This window comes from Dicentrarchus labrax, unplaced genomic scaffold, assembly GCF_905237075.1.
Source record: "Dicentrarchus labrax unplaced genomic scaffold, dlabrax2021, whole genome shotgun sequence".
NCBI lineage: Eukaryota > Metazoa > Chordata > Actinopteri > Moronidae > Dicentrarchus > Dicentrarchus labrax.
The window spans coordinates 19,571,940-19,589,558 of NW_026136704.1; the positions used below are offsets into that span (position 1 = coordinate 19,571,940).

Consider the following 17,619-nt stretch of genomic DNA (forward strand, 5'->3'; position numbering starts at 1 on the left):
ATGTCGATAACAAAAAAGGTAACCTTGGCAGTCAGTTGTGCATGACGAGAGATGCTGCAGCATGAAACACAGGGTCTCTGAGGACAGACATCCCTATGTCTGTCTTCCCCCTTCAATCTCCAGTGGGTATTTTTCCTAGTCAACGCTATATAGTCTCTGGCGATGCAGAGCACAGTAACAGGCACGTCCAAAAATAGTCCCAGAGGTTAAAGGAGAGTTCAAACAGGATTACGTGTACTTGCATACTTCAAGCAATAAGGTGACTCTTAATTAACTGAATCGTGATCGCTTTCCTAAAGTATTAAAATCATCAAGTGTGATGACTGCTGTCCAATCAACCAGAAGCATGTATTCTATGCCCAGGTCCTGAAGGCTATGTGCTTATTGAGACAAAGGGGCACAATATGGTTATACGTTTTGCCAGTTGTCCTCGAACGTCAAAGAATCGCAAACACCATTGTTCTGCCTGCTTAAGAGACAAAAAGAGCAAAGGTAAGAAGTTACTTAATTGTCTGCTTCCTGAGAAGTATGTTAGTTATATATCTTTATGAGTCCCTCAAATCTGGGTTTTATGAAATTCACCCACAATTTCCATTTATATTATTTTTGTATTATGTTAATTAAAAATGTAAATGCTAGTTTGTACAAATGGTTTGGTAAAACACAATAAGTGCTCACTCTGTGGTACTGTATTACTTCTTGCCTAATGTGTTTCCGTACTTGCTTGAGCTTTTGGCTACAGTGGTTATGGTTAAAATACAGCTGTCAGCATCTCAGGGTGAATCTCGTCAACATCTGGTGCCTTGCCACAAAGGAACTTCTTCACTACCTCAGCAACCTCTTTCAGAGACATGGGTGAGGCTTCTGCGGAGTCTTTAGGTCTTCATTAATCAATTTCCGGAGCTCCTCCAAGTGCTCTTTCCACCGCTTGACAATATCCTTAATCCAGGTCAGCTGTTCAACCAAGCCTTGCTTTCTCTTCCTGAGTGGGTTTGCCAGTTCTTCTCAGCAGCCAGTCGAAAATGTTCTTCTTCATATCCTCACCAATCTCCTCCTACACCCACGCTTTTGCTCCAGCCAATCTGCTGCTTCAGGTGACCAATGGGACAGCAGTGCCAGAAAGGCCTCATACTTCAGCAATACGGTTTCCTCCACTGCTGGTGTCCAGTGGGTTCCTTTGTTGTCACCACATCAGGCACCGATATTCATTTGTCCACAGCTCTTTGTCATGTATAATTTTTTGTGTATCTTGTTTGTGTTACGTATTCATATCCATATTCGTTCATTCAATCATTTGATTTCAATCTGAAAAATGAAAAAAAAAAGAATCTATCAGGATTTTGTTTTTTGTTTTTTTTATCATAACACCCCTCTCTGGAGCACATGGGGCATAAAGTAAATGTCAGATTTGAATGATTTCTAAGAAGAATCACTATTGATGACAGATACTAACCTTCACAGTTTTGTTCAACTGCGATGACACACAGCCTGTAGACTGTAGACATATTCATGGAAATATCCTGACTAAGGTAGGCTAAGCATTGTAAAATTAGTTTTTCTTCTTTTCTTGTTTTGTGAGGATTTAGACAAGTGTGTAAGGTTTTGTGACACAATCTAATAAAAATACTTTTCACGTTGCATATAAGTCAAAGACTACCATTGCTATGGGTGCCACATTTATGAGCACCACTACAAGTGGTTAGAATTAGTCATTAAGCATCAGTGTGGGGACTTACGCTACAGGACTTTTTGTGTGCTCCCCACTTTAAAGGATAATGGGATAACATTATATTTGGAGCATCTATTACCTTCATTGATGTTAATTATCTCAGTATTACCATTGTTACAGAATGAATTATTTACTTACCTTATGTTGCTGTTAGTGAGGCACTCAGTTGGTCTGCCCACACTCATCGTCAAGGAGCTATATGGCATTTGAAGAAGGTCCCTTTGAAGCAAAGCAGCCCCTGCACTTATCATCATTCTGCCTCCAATGAGACACTCACACCGCTCTGAACAGCTCTTATCATGACCTTTTTGAAATTTGTGTTTGTTGCAGTAGCTCTCCAACAGTTTGAGCACCCCTCCAGGATATCAGCAAGTATTAAATTATTGCATTCATTTGGATGTTGAATGAAATGCTTGTTAAAAGTATGAATATTCTCCCCCTTGTCACAACTGTTGATTATGGCAATTATAGCTTCAAATGTAGCATTAACTTCATGATTCTCACACATTTTTCTTTTACTTTTTCCACTAAAGTGCTTACGGATATGACAGAAAAAGGGATAACAAAGATGAAACAATTTACAGGGAGGGGAAGCTTGGGACACCTCAGTGTACTGTTTTTTGTTTTTTTTTTAGAATGCCAATCATGAGTATTAACTTTTATGTACTTCAGTGAATGTTGTTTTCTAGCAACACAGCAGAGATGAGTTATGAATAAATATGAAAAGTAATAAAAGGAGAGGAAAATGCACAATTAAACTGAAATGATCTTGATCCAAATGCATAATACATTTTTAATACTTATCATAGTCAAGGTTACTGCCTTAAAAACTATTTCTTAATGGATGTATGTCTGTATCGAAGATTTCCCACTTAATGTAAGGCATACTTTCCAAATTATTAACATAATGTCGCAAGATGTTTGTCAGTGATGAATGGTAATTATGATTTACCTGTTCATCTGCATTCACACTGCATCCTCATAAGAGGTGAGCAGTGCCAATCATGATGACATTAGGGGGGAGGCGGTCCCTCATCCACAGTGGCACGAGCAAATCAATTGTATGGTGAAGGCAAGTGTCAAACAAAACACAGTAAAGCTTCAAAATGTGGAAGTCGTTTAATCTCAAAGTGTGCCTGAGGGGGGTGGGGGAAAATGTAAGACAATGAAATTATAGCAATGGATATGATAGGATCAATTTGATATGCTTCACGTCATGTTTCCTCTCTGTTCCTGCAAACTTGCCTTGATAAGAATGACAGAACGATGTTGAAAGCAAATGACTGAAGTTCAGTGAGTTGAGCTTTTCAACTCAGCCCCCTCCCCATCCTCCTCTATCTAACCAACTGATTCCACCTGGCTCTTTGCTGCTTTAGTGGAGGTCTGTGAAGATGGGTCAGAGTCATTTGTAATCATTTATCCCCCTAGGCAGAGTATCAATCTAAATCTTAACACAATTTATCAAATCAGAAGCCAGGGAATGGTATAGGAGCAGTGGGATGTGTTGTTAATTGTGCTGGGAGTGAATGTGAGAGGTTGGAGAGCTCTCTTGGTGCAGATAGTCATAATCACATTCTTGATGAGATTAATCCTTCCTTCTCGCTCTCTCTGCCTCCACTTAAGCCCCGTCTTCCACTTTGTGCTTTTGCACATCGTTTCCCCCAGTCCTTTCCTCTCTTCACTTCCCCTCTACAATCAGAGACTGGAGGAGTGGGGCACCTGACACACAGAACTAAAAAGACAAGCATACATTTTTGTTACTTTTATTTATTTATTTAGTTAGGTTGTTGGTCTTCCTGGCCTGTCACTATATTTGAGATCATGCCCTTGGTATTTCCAATAAGGATTTCTTTTTAACTAGCATATAGCTCCCAGGGTGCATTTTTGCAGGAAACATCTTATCAAGTCAGCCTGAATCTGTTGTTACTTTTAATTTCTGAGTCAATTTTGGGTAAATTCAGCATTTGTGGCACACCATTTAAAAATAAATAATATATATATATATATATATATATATATATATACATTTTTTTTTTTTTGCAGGTTTTTAGTCATGAACCAAAGTACAGGACAAATTTCCTGGCAATCCCTACAAAAGAGTCTGGATCACTGGTGGATTTTACAGGCTGGTTACAGTTATTTGGTCTCTATAGAGTTTATTTAAAATTGACTACTTTTAGGTAAACAACAAGTATAAACAAGTGAAGGATTCACTTGGGGGGAGATTTGTTTCAGGTGTGGTGTGTCCAAGAAGTAAGGGGTGTACATTTGTTAGTGGCTGTTATTGCAGCAACTACTTTGCATTTAGAAATCCCCAGACGATTGGTAGGCACAGAGTTTTGGTCGGATTTCTCAGGGGATGGTTAGAGGTGTGTTGGCAGGACTCATGGCCTCAGTTTATCTGGCTATAGCCCTGAATCCCAGCTCGTCTATACAGTAATCTGTGAACTACTCATTTTGTTTTCTTTACATTAATATATGGACAAATGTGCATAGCAGGCAGCTTCAGCTAGTTCTACACCAAGAAAGCAATTATGTCATTTAATGATATATTAGTTCCTCTTCCAAGTTGACTCTCCTCCGTTCCACTTGAGTGCAAGTCAAGGAGAGGTTCACTGATCCTCCTTATCTCACCAAAAGGTGAATCGAGGCAAAGGCAATTATTCCTTATTGATTCACTGATCACACAGTAGGACATGTAAAACACAAGCAGATTAATCAGAGCCGGAGTTTAAAGCTTTGCTACCCTGATTAGGCTGCAATATATCAGAAAAGGTCCCTAAAATTTCATACAATCAGCAGAATTTCAATAAAATAACCAAATTAAGAAAATTAATCATCCAGCTTTGGGTTTATGATGGTCACACTGTGGGTCCTTTGAGGATCCTAAGCAAAACATTTGAGAGCCGTTGCTATATTATTAGCTACTGAGCCAAGAGACAACATCAGCATCCTTGCAGCTGAGGCATCACAGATACTGCTTGACAGTCATTAAGAGTGAGTGATTTATCACACATAGGCTAACTGTCAGCTAGTTAAGTGAAATCCTAACAAAAAAAATAGATATTTACTGCCAGTATCTGAATGATTACATGTGAGTCTTTATGAAATCTTTTTCCTGCAAAAGAAAATGTCCTGGGAAGTATTTTATATTTATACCCATCATCCTAAATATTAGGAATGTTGAGAAAATGTTTAATAATGCATTATATCTGCACAGTTAGTGAATGCAGTTCCTAATTAAAGGCTTTTGGCTCTTTCCAATTGTCAAAGACACTAACCTCACTTTGATCTACACTTGTATTGAATGCATTGATTAATTCTCTTGTCTAGTACCTGGCTTTACGACTGGTGTGAAGGAGTCTGGAAGGGTTAGCAAATAACGTACTCTCAATTCAGATTTTCTACCTTGCTGCAAAGAATATCAAGGTGGTTTCGGTGGCGCTTTTTAATGGAGATTTGGAGCCATTTTATTGAAAATTTCAAAACCTATAACACATGCCCTTGTTGGGATTATAGATAAAGGTATAGTCAGAGGCCACAGTGTTATCAACACAGCGAGCCTTCATGTGCCAACACAGGTTTAGCTTTATTAGACGGTGACCGATTTCATGAATTAAATCTGCTTGTTGCTTACATTATTACAATGCATTTGTACAAATCTACTGTATTTTCTTGTTAAGAGTTAGCTAACATTAGCTTCTAGCCCAGATGTAATGTGTAGGCTATGTAACATTGGAGACTGAAATTATGAATAGGCTAAACTACAGCCTGCATGTTTAGCTATGTTTTTTAACACAACCTGCACCTCACTGACTACCTGTTGTGAAAGTATAACTATACAGTCATTAGAGGAAAAGTGTGGGCTGATAGAGAAATCTTACACCAGTGTATACTGCAGAGGAATACATGTGGTTTTCTGTAGATGTATGTATTTAGGGCCTGAATGCAATGTAATGCAGGGACACATTTCTTATCAAATTCTTAGCTGAATCATGCCATGTCACCATAGCTTTGAAATGTTTTGCAGTAAATTTGTGTGCCTGCGTACATGCTGTTTGACTTGCCTGCAGTCATTCTTGACTTGTGCTCAATAATGCATACAGTAAGTGACTTACGAGCCTGTTAAGAGTGACAGGAGGCGAGCAACAGCAGCATTAACTCTGTTTTAGGTGTGTTGTTTTAAGGGGAGGACAGGCTTGTGATGGAAACAATTCTCGTTCATCTGCAGAGGTTGGATGTAATCTTTACTGAAGCCTGAAGGACAAGAGGTGAAGGCAGGAGGAAATGAAACAGATACATATCTGAGTGGTGCTTAATTCACTGTCGGTTCGGTCCTCCTGGCAGCTCATTCAAAGAGAGAAGTGTTTGGAACTTATGATATTGTGATCTTCAATGCATTTGTTCTACAGTAGCAATATATCTTTTTGTCATTAATCTGCAGAGTAAAACTTTTAAAGAGTTTTGTCAAAGTTGGTGAAAAGCCCTACATGACTTTTCTCTCTCTTTCTTTATTTATTTGTGGTAAAATTGGTGCAAAAAGAAAACTAGAGACAAAATAAGCACCCACATTATATCATAGTCATTAAATCCCAATAAGGCACACTCATGAGGTTCATTTCAGTTAAAATGTGAATGTGTTTATGATAAAACATCAATTTCTGAAGATTACACCCACATGCTATAATTTTTTAAGAGCAGATCTTTTAATTTTGACAGAAAATTCATCTATTGAATAAGTCAGAGTGAAATTTTACTCATTCAAACATGATGCTCTTCAGTCATTAGCACTTGGAATGAATCTTGCATAATTAACTTGCTTCATAATCAAACGCTACCTCATTACTCCATTACAGTATTGGGAAAGAAAAAGATGAAAGTTACTCTCAAAGGATATTAAAATCCTGATGAGCATCTTACTGAAAAGGCTCTTCTTTTTTTATGGACCTGACCATTACCTTTTTTTTCATCTGACTGCTATGGTTACCATTAACTATCAATTCACAGTCATTTAACATTAGCACACAAGGGTGTGGTAAATAATTGCCTCTTAATTAAGAAGATATCAATATACAAGAAACAAATCTTGAGAGTTATACTGTAAATTAAGTACATTTAAAAAGTAATCTGGGATGTAGTCTCATAAATAAGTGCACAACACATGCAAGTGCATCAGTGTTACAGAGACTATTATTTCCATTGCAATACCCAAGGGCTTAAGGCCAAATGACAAACAAATAGGCTACTGAGAGAACACATGTTTTATAGTAAAATGTATCACTTGTGTTCTTTTTTATTTTTGTGTAACCCTTTTTATAACCTCTCCATTAAATTTGATTAGAGCCTTTGAGATCGAAACAAACAACTCATGCATTACATTGTTGTATGTTAAAATGCATGAATGCTTTTTCTATGCCTGGCAAGTACCAAAGCACATGATTATATACCATTACAAAACTGCCAAACAATTGCTAATTTTTTTTTTTTTTTTGTTGCAAATGACACATTTCATTAGCATGAGTTGATTTTTCAAATCATCATTGTGGCTGCTAATGGAGTGCAAGCCACGGAGTTGCAAGAGACAGAGTTGAAAATTGCTTTTCACTTTACTTAATTCAGGGATTTACTATTCTTTGAACCGCAAATAATTTTGACCATGGGAAAAAAAGGAAATAGATGCTAAATCCATCCCTTTACATTCATTATTTATTACTTATTATAAAAGACCTAAATGAGAATATTTTCTGGGTGAAATATAATATAAGGAGAGGGAGAGGGGGGTGATGCATGAAATTAACTCATTGACTTCATTTGTATTACAAACTTCTTCGTCTTACTAGAGATGGGACATACAATCCTTCCAAGTGTAAGATGCTGCCAAACTGTATACAGTGTATTGTATAGGGTATTCAAATAGTGTAAAGTTACTGAGTGTTGGGGGGTTTCTGCTCTGTGCTAGGGAGATAGGAATGAGATCCACCATTAATCATTTTAAAGGGACATGACAACACCAAGGAGAAGGAGCTGAAGGGATAATAAGAACACACTGGAGAAAACAAGGCCATTCATTGCAATAGTTCAATAGCTTTAAGAATACATTTTGCAGTATATGAATAGATTATCATTTTGAAACACCCCAAGCTAATCTTTTTAAAAGCCAATGTGTGCTGTCTTTATGTAATTTACAGGGCTTTTCAAAATGCTTTCAGTCAGTCCCCCGAATGGAGGTTCAGCCAGGTGAAAAAGAGCAGTCACTTAAACAACAGCAAGCAGCAACCTTGGGGATTTAGAGCGACCAACCTGGGGTGTTTTTCCATTGTCATATTGCAGAGTGAGAGGTCGCTAAGAGATGACAGGGGCGAAAAATATTTTCCATATCATCACTCTGGAAGAAAATCTACCCTCAGGAGACATGATAGATAACTCAATCAATTACAGTGGCAAGGACCAGAGATGCCTGTCTAGATGCCTGCTTGGCCCTGCTGAGGCGGCACACCTGGATGAAAAGACACAGCTGCATCAGTCATGATTGAAGCTGCTTAACACCACAGGGCACAGCTCAGTGGTGAGTTTAACCCTGGCAGTTAAGAGGGTCTCTGCAGAAAGCATGTAATGGCTCTCCTCTGAGAAGCTAAATATACCGATAAGTAGCCAGATTACATCCTATCATTAAGAGGAGAGCTGTGAATGTCAGACAGACCTTTATGACAGAAGCCTTGGGCCAACCAAATAAGATTTTAAAATCTTTATGCAAACACAACATCTGTATAAACAAGCTGAACACAATATAGGGGTTTAGGTAACATCAGACAAGGGGATAAAACAGCTCATTCATAGCAAGCCCATATCCAAATAATCTTATTGTAGAAGTTGTGGAAAATACTATTATATATGCAAATTTCTTCAGATTAATTTTATAACAAAGCATTCTGAGCCACTGAATGCAGCAACACATTTTTAATTTGTGTAGGTGTATTCTATAATCATTTTGAGCCGGTAAAACCAATTGGGAAATAAAGTTTCTGTTGAATTTAAAACAATTATATAAGTTGGTATTATTATTTCATTTCACACATTTCAAACATAAGTGACAGAACACAAGTGTACTAGCATCTTTAAGGTGTGTTATTAAGCTACTGTTTTTTCTGTATGAATAATATATATGTTACATAAGTAGTCTTATTAAGAAAGTTATTAAAGAATATTGTGGCTTCTCAAATTAAATAAAAATAAATTTGCAAACCTCTTCTTTCTTTCCTCAGCTCTTGATGTTTGTGGTATGAGCGACTTACATGACATTAGCTTCTTCCGGCTTGTCTCCCTATAAGAAAATAAAATTAGTTTAGGTGCCTGCAAACGCAATTACGGGCTGATAGAAAGTATCCGATGTGTCACCGTATGTGTAAAAAGGTTGGGGCAGCACCATTGATTTAGGTAGGCCTGATTAGATGTTGTTGGGGAAAGTGAGTTTAATTTTTCAGGAACTGACATAAGAACAATGGGATAGTTAAACACAAAGACTTGTTTCATTTGAACGTTAGAAGGACAAAAACACTGTCTGACAGGTTAGACAATGACACAGCCCTGTGGATTCCACAGATGTTTGTCATTCCCATCTGTTCAATTGTCATCTGACTGTTTACTGGAGATAACAATCACACAAATGTGGTTTGCTTGCAATTTTTAAGACATTGAAGGCCTCATAAATTTTAAATGGGAGTTGCTGCAGTAAAAAGGACATTTCTAACTATAAATCATTCTACCCAATCTGAAATACACGGTCCTCTCCAGAGAGCCTCTTTTCATAATATGATAGTTGCGTTTCAAACTCTAGTGGATAAATTACAGTGAGAGCAGGGTCAGCAGGTACTTTACTTTGTCAGGCTCCTGATATAAACCACATGACATTGTAAATAAGGATTTTACTTATCTAAATCTAAGCTTCCTGATAGCTGTCTAAAAATGATTCAAAAAAAAATTTAACACAAGTATCACAGGAAAAAAGTCCAGCCAAAGAATGAAAGTAGAAAAAATAAACAAGTGGCAAGTGTAATTTTTGTTAACCTGTAATGCCTTTTCCAATTCTTAAACCCCCCTTAGGATTATAAAAAGATGCATGGATAGTTCAGTGTTATACAAACATTAAAAAATGGCAACACTGGGAGACAACCCAAGCAAGCTAACAAACAGCACCTTGTATACTGACGGTCAAATGTCGTGGAGAAAAATAGACATTTTGGAATAACATAACAAAGATAAAGGAAACAGCAGACATTCACTTATCAACCAAAATAACTGTTATCTCAGTCCAATTTAACTTTTCTCTCTTTGTTTACAGTAATTTTATTCCACTCAACTCAGTCAGTCAGTCTCTTGTGATTCCAGGAAAAACCCTGTGAATGTGCATGTCAATACAGCTCCTGAATCCATGCATTTAATTTCAATTTAATAAGGTGTCACTGTGGTAAATGAGTGTGGAATAAGATGGGCAATGTTTCCCTCAGTCTGCAGGAAATGACTGCTTAATCAGAATGCCATTGCCTTGTCATAAAACATACAGGTATTTATAGTTGGAGGAGTTCAATAGATGCATCTCAGTGATGATCCACTAGTTCTGTTGTCATCCATATTTTTATCAGATTATTAGACACATAACACCTTCATAAAGTCTGACAGGTTTAATCAAATGAATGCCTCTATAAGTCATTATAACAGCAGTCATCCATATGTGGCAGCAGCATTCATTCCAAACACAAAGAAAGCACACAGAGGAAGCAAACAAGGTGATTCAAAAAGGAGAATCAATACATGCTTTGTACTTATAGGGCACTTCACCTGATTCTGACCCCATATGTTGGCCCCTTCCTATTTTCCACTTTTGTGTCATTTAATTTTATGTAAATGCCTGATTTGGCATCAGCAAATGGCAAGATCTTACAGTATGTGATACTTACAGCACAGTTATTGCTGGCAGAATTAGACAAAAAGTGAGTTTCTTTGTAATCCAAGAGGAATAGACTATCTTGTAAGTATATAATGATGTAAGGAGTTTTATCAAATAAATGTATGAAGAATGGGAAAAAAAATTAAATCCAGTTTTTGTAAGTATTCTTGAAAGATATAGAGAAGTAGTAGTAGTCCTTGTGCAGTTTACACTGTTTATGATTCAATAATGAAAATATAATAATTAATCTTTCCTAAAAATGCCCTACTCAAAATGAGGATAATGTCCACTTGTGGAATTCATGTTTTCATTATACTGTAATCCTTCCATTCATATTGCAACTACTCCTCCAGTAGTTGCACTATTTCACATTTTTCACACCTCTGGGCCACATTCAGAGCTGTGGTTCCAGAAGAGTCCTGCAGAGTCTTGTCTGCTCCATTCAGCAGCAGAGCCTTTACAATAGGCATACTTCCACGCTGGGCAGCCAGGTGTAGAGGTGTTGCCTTTCCTGAGTTTAATGCATTGACATCTGCATGATGTGATATTAAGTGGAGGACACTTGGGAAACTGACACTGGTACAAGCTACATGTAGTGGCATCCATCCTTCACTGTCTTCTGACACATTGGGATCGGCTTTGGCTGCCAGGAGCCTTGCTACCACTTCCGGCTCACTCTGGTGGCAGGCGAGATGGAGTGGGGTCCATCCATTTTCACCCCCAGCATTCACACTACCACCCTGACTCTCAAGCTGGACCACTGTGGCATCATGTCCCCTTAGGGCAGCCAGGTGCATGGGAGTCCAGCCTTGGAGAGTCCTGGAGTCTGGGCTTGCCCCGTTTGACAACAGCTGCCTGCATATGCCTGTGTGACCCTTCAGAGCAGCGAGGTGAAGTGGTGTGTATCCTCTGCTGTCTGCACTGTCAATATTCACCTCACTCTTCAGCAACTGTCTGACTACTCTGTTATGGCCCTCTTCAGCTGATAAATGAAGAGCTGTGGAGAGGGAGCAGTCCGTAGCATTGGGATCTGCTCCCTGAGAGAGGAGGAGCTTGGCAATGTTCAGATGCCCGTAGGCGGAGGCTAGGTGGAGCGGTGTCCTCCCTTGCTCCTCCGGTTCTCCAACTGCTTCCTCTGACAGCCGTGAAAGCAGCAGGCGAACCACTGTTTCATGGCCATTCTGGCAGGCCAGGTGGAGGGGCATCCAACCAGCTTTTTCCCGGGCATCCGCCACGGCTCCTTTGTCCAACAGGAGACGTACAGTCCTGTCATCACCGTTCTGAGCAGCAAAATGAAGCGGTGTCCACTGGTCCTCATCTCCCTGGGTGGCAACTGCACCATGTTCCAGCAACAAAGAGACGATGTCATGAAGCCTGTAGAAAAGAAGTTTCATTCATAGGGTATAATATTTCTGACTCTTCAGCATGAGGTTGCTAAGTAACCTGGTGAGAGTCCAGCCTTTATACTAAGCTAAGATGACCGTCTTCCTGATCTAGTTTCATATTCAGCATTCAAACATCTAACTCTCTGCAAGAAAACGAAAGAGTATTTCCCAAATTGTCAAAACAAAAGCACACACATTACTTTTCCTCATGTCACTTCACAAAGGTTTGTAATGTATTTTTTTTACAGACCTGTGCAGAACTGCAATAATAAGAGGGGTGTAACCTCTGGCAGTCATACAGTTGACTTCAGCACCCAGATTCAGGACATGCTCGACACTCTCTGCATCCCTGCTGGCTACCGTGTAGTGGAGGAGGCTCCTCTGTTCGTACACATGCTCGCTTTTCACAGACTGTCTGAAAGTACCAAAGTCCTTCTTGGACAGCAGAGAGAGAATGTTGTCTTTGTCATGTTGGTCATCTGCGAAATTGGAGCAAAAGGCATTATATGAGAAAGACAACTGCAGAAATTATTATTTTTTTCTGTGTAACAGGAACTTTTATTTTGATGAATTTTGCTGTATTAAAGTTGAGTCTCCTCCTTTTATTGTGTGCCGCAGCAGTGCGCTTGTGTACATAATGGCAGAGGATGAAGCTGTGGCGCTCACTCAATATGTGAAATGTTTACCTTGTGCATTCATATTTGAACCAATGTACCTTCTACATTAATGTTTTAATGGCACTGAAAGCATTGATTGAAAGTATTATGAATCATCTATTCAATAATCTGGTCCTTATTTCTGAGAAAAAGGATCCAAGAGGCTGCGTGGATGTTTCTTTTATTCTCTCTTCTACTGATAGTTGACTCTGCTTTCAGTACTAAAGGTAATATTAAAAATGTGACAGGACTGTAAATAGCACTTTTTAAATGTCAGCCCTCCAGGCTTTGTACTGCACTGAACATGATTTCCCATCCTACTCTACCCATGTGTTTACCTGAGGGAAGGTCAGGCATCTCAGGCAAAGTAATCTAAAATGGAAAAGAAGGAAAGGAAATACTACAAAAGTTATTGGTTGTGACATCAATCATCACAGGTGGTTAGTAACCACATATATCAATCAAAATGTGAGTGTGGGGGCGTTATGAATTACTCAACGCTTAAACTGCTACAGTACTATTAACTGGATACATTATATGCCCTACCTGCACAGAAGTATTTTCTCTTTTAAGCCACACTAGCAGCTAAAAATACCATGACATTTGCTACAGGTACTGTAGTGCCATGAGTAGGAATTAATAACTTTAACTGTTCTCCTGACTTCTCATCTAGCACAAAGTGTCTAGTTTAGAAAACATGCTAAACTAACATAGTGAACATGATAAACATTATACCTGCTAAACATCAGAATAATGTCACTGTGAGCATGTGGAATGCATGGATGTAGACTTTTTTATTAGTGTAAACTGCATTACCTTTTCCCAAAAGCTACCCTATAATACCATTAACCTGATATACTCATTATTCCAAAGGTGGAGTAGATACAGTAGATACCATTCAAGCAGAGTATCAAGTAGAACTAACCTTGTGTATCGGGGACACCAGCCAAGGATAATTTGATTTCTGGCCCTCGTCACCATTTTTGTGACATTGGATTGGTCCAGGAATCTTCAGGACTTCACTCAGGGCCTCCATTTTCCTCACAGTGTCTGCAAAGAAAACACAGAAAGGAAAGGAAAGGAAGGGAAGGGAAGGGAAGGGAAGGGAAGGGAAGGGAAAGGACTGTTATGAATTTGCCAAATCAAATAAATGTATTCTTAGACTCGCAACTCCAAAACTAAGTGGGATCCTCTCATAATTGCATTTATACAGAGAATGAACGGTCATGCATGAATTACAGGTAAATTCTTTCATAGATACGGTTAACACAAGTGAGTATTTGTAAACATTACAAATTGGAATGGTTGCTGTTTATGAATAAACATGGCACTCATTTGTATTACCTAACATGACTTCTCAAAATAAGTGTTTGTCTAAACAAAAGCGACCCACCTCCTCTTCATGCAGTAGCATGTGACAACTCAATGACTTTTGACAGGATAATTGCACACAAGGCCAAAGTGGCCTTGTTTTGTTTGTTAAATTTATGCTTTCCATAAAGTGGATCAAAAGAGGGACAAGAGCCAAATGCCTTTCATGACAGCACATTAAAACACAGCTGTTTCAACAAGATGTCAAAATGTCAGATTTTAATCATTTGGCACTTGCCCATCCTTTAGTCTGTAAAAGTCTGTATATTGTTCAATGTAACTGTGCTTTTTGCTTAAAGCATCTTTTTTCTGGAGTGCATTTTTTGATAGCAGTCTTTTTAATAAAACACAAAAACAGTCACCATCATGTTGGCATTCTCATTAAAGAAAAATTATTAATATTGTTACTGAAAATCTTGGCATCATTTTATGCTTAAATATTATTATTAATGAGTAAAAGCAATTAAACACAACATCAGACAAATCTGAACAAATTACAATCATCTCCCTGTGAATGTAGCCAAGATATTGGGATTGCTATGATCTGAAAGGCAGACTTTGATACAATAATTAAACCAGTCTTTGTACAAATAAGCCTTAAAATTCTTTATCCCAGGACACTGGAGAAATATGATTCCTCAAACTTAGAGAACATTAAATTCACATGTGTCTTTATACATCATGTATGCAACATTTGGAGAAACCGAGACCCTCCTCTTTCACATGACTTTTTAAATCTCTTCGTCTATAAGATATATGTTCTTTTTCATCACCGTGCTTTCAGGCAGTTAGCTCCAGTAAAGCACCCACTCAATAGCTTTGGGAACTTTTGGAAAATAAAGAGCTGCAGTTTCATTGAGAGGTTTAAATCCAAATTAGGAAGTGGTCAGAAAACAATTAATCAGCATTTTTCTTTCTTTGCCTTTTGACCTCTGCACCTGAGAATAGTGGCCTCTTCCTGTGGTCCTGGTCCCAGCACTGCTTCATAATGCTGATCATCTGATCACACTCATTGGGCTTCTGTTCAGGTATCATTTCCTCACTGGGTCTTTTCCCTTGTGACACCTGTAAGAGCACTGTGGTCACGCTGCACCCTGTGTCCATAAACAGACATGTCAGACACAAGGTTCAATATAGATCAACGTATGCAGAGAATGACCATGTTTACCTGTTTGTTATGGTAAAGGAGTAGCCCCAAAAGTTTTTTACACTTAAACAAACATGTTAGTGAACTTTAAAGGTGCTGGCAAATTGATTTTTTGCCTTCGGACAGAGCCAGGCTAGCTGTTTCCCCTTGTTTCCACCCTTTATGTTAAGCTCAGCTAACAATCTCGTGGCTATAGCTTCATGTTTAAAGGACAGACATGGAAGTAGTATCAATCTCATTTCTCTCTTTCTCCCTGCAAGAGAGCCAATAAGCATTTCCCCAAATGCCACTATTTCTTTAGGTTAGCTTGCTTGTTTAAGTAAATACAACAAAATACTAGGGCAGAGTTGTGGCTTGGGTATAATTAGTATTTGACAACGACTGGGGTTAAATTCACATAACAAGGTTAACCAACAATTAATTGAAGTCATTGTTAAAGAAAGGGTTATTGCTTATTGAATTAAATAATTCATTATAAACTTGACCTTTGCACCTCTACACCTTCCTGCATGTTATTTCAATCTAACACTGTATGCCCATTGCTTTAAATTACCAGATATTTTAGGTGAAAAGTGTTACTTACAGTATAGGCTTATTAACAATATATTGGAGAGCTATGGCTTTTTGGTTAATTCGACTATGTTCACTGTGCGGTTGAATGAATTAATAAATGAATGTTGCAATTTTCATCTTAAAAAGACATTGAGATGAAACATTCCTTCAGCCTCATGCTGTTTAAGTGTTACACAACTCCTTGCTGAAGTAACACCTAGAAATCTATTTGATGTGAAGATGTGATGAATTTCAAATGAAATAAGTCCTACCTGCGTACGGTTTCTGCTGTGTCAGAATCTCCCAAATCACAATTCCAAAGCTGTAAATGATCAAAGCAGAAAGGAGCACTTCAGTCCTAATTTTTTTAACTTTTCATATCATGTGTTCAGTGAACTTTGTGGCAGTCCACCTATTATATAAAAGGCACTAAAATAAAATTAATAAAAAAAAAACAATGTTTTTTTAATATAAAATAAAACCAGTGAATGTGAAAGACAGTAATACTGTAAAACAGGGTGAGTCAGACAATACAAGGGTAATACAAAATATAAAGAATATGCCCCAGTGAGTAAAAACATATACATTAAAGTGCAAGGTTACACTGTATAAATTGTGGACTGTGCACTGAGTCGGAAAAAAGCAGTGCAATTTCAAAAATGCCCTTGGCAAGTCACCTGTACACATCAAAGGTAGATCCTGGAGGATCGGGGCACTGAGTGAAGATCTCTGGAGGAATGTAACTTATGTTTCCTCTCGCTGTCAGATTCTCCATGAACAACTTCTTGCTTATGCCCTCTTCAAAGTGGATTAAACCAAAATCTGAAATCTTAAATCAAAAACCAGAGTTCCAGAGGAGTACAGAATTAGCATACATTGCTCTGCCGAGCTCAGAAATGTCAAGAGATTACTGTAAGCGTGCAGTCTCATTAGGCTGTTCTCACTGACCTTGACATGGAGATGGTCGTCTAGTAGGATGTTGGACGTCTTAAGGTTAAGATGGAGTAGTGGAGGTTTCATGCTGTGGAGGAAATTCATGCCAATGGAGGCCTCATGAATCATCTGAAACTTCTTTGGCCACATCAAAGTGTGACTGGCCAGGAGATTGTTCAGCGATCCATTACTCAAGTACTCCATCACCACAGCAGTCGCATCACTGCACATTCCGTAGATGGACGCAATGTACTTGAAATTCACTTTGGCTATGTTGGATGCCTCGTCTATTATTCTTCTGTGTTGGAAAAAATAATGGCTTTGGGCATTAAATCGGTTTTTGCACTTTCACCACTGGAAACAGTCATTCTGTGTCAAACATTGTAGACTTACAAAGAAACCACATAATCTTGGTAATGTTAAACGTTAATTAATTAATAAGTAACTGTGCCATATGCTAGAAAATTGCTGTAAATTCATTACATTTGCTTGTATCTGACAGCAGGATCATACAAAATTTGTCCCACCTGTAAAAGTTGTCTGCGCACAACGTTGTGTCAAAGCTTTTCAGGGCACATTTTACCCGCCAGACCTTGAGCTTTACCTGGTACACCTGACCATATCTGCATTCAGCCACCTTAATCCAGTCAGCCTCAAAGTCGTCCTTCTTGAAGTTGCTGAATTGCCCAGGAGATCTGTCAAGACAATCCATGAGTACAGATCCACGCAGAGACCCACTGAGAGACACACTCGCTGTCTAATCCTACACATAAACGGGGGGGCGGGGGGGGGGCGGTTATCCTTCAGATCAACACTGATCAGTGGCACCACAGGAGCTTGTGTATCACACAGATAATGAGAAAGTTGTAGAAAATGAATACACATTTAAAGCAGCTGACTGT

General features: G+C 38.5%; 1 protein-coding gene across 2 annotated transcripts; it reads right to left on the minus strand.

The window, feature by feature from the left end:
• Positions 1 to 8,459: 8,459 nt before the first annotated feature.
• Positions 8,460 to 17,619, minus strand: ankk1 (ankyrin repeat and kinase domain containing 1). Of its 2 annotated transcripts, none has more exons than XM_051398824.1 (9): positions 17,245 to 17,619; positions 16,733 to 17,015; positions 16,462 to 16,613; positions 16,057 to 16,106; positions 15,024 to 15,179; positions 13,640 to 13,764; positions 13,053 to 13,086; positions 12,309 to 12,537; positions 8,460 to 12,047 (listed from the first exon to the last, which is right to left on the minus strand). In XM_051398824.1, exons 1-9 carry the CDS (start codon positions 17,427 to 17,429, stop codon positions 11,015 to 11,017), a joined length of 2,247 nt encoding a protein of 748 aa, XP_051254784.1. In that variant the 5' UTR covers positions 17,430 to 17,619; the 3' UTR covers positions 8,460 to 11,014. The 2 variants fall into 2 exon arrangements, with proteins under 2 accessions (XP_051254784.1, XP_051254785.1); XM_051398825.1 differs by having other exon boundaries at positions 17,322 to 17,435.

Excerpts from the sequence above, each read along its gene's own strand:
- ankk1 (XM_051398824.1), bottom strand. The coding sequence starts at position 17,429 with ATGGATTGTCTTGACAGATCTCCTGGGCAATTCAGCAACTTCAAGAAG. Across the intron at positions 16,107-16,461 it reads TCTACCTTTGATGTGTACAG|CTTTGGAATTGTGATTTGGG; the intron begins GTGACTTGCCAA and ends GATCATTTACAG. Across the intron at positions 12,538-13,052 it reads GATGCCTGACCTTCCCTCAG|ATGACCAACATGACAAAGAC; the intron begins GTAAACACATGG and ends CCAATTTCGCAG.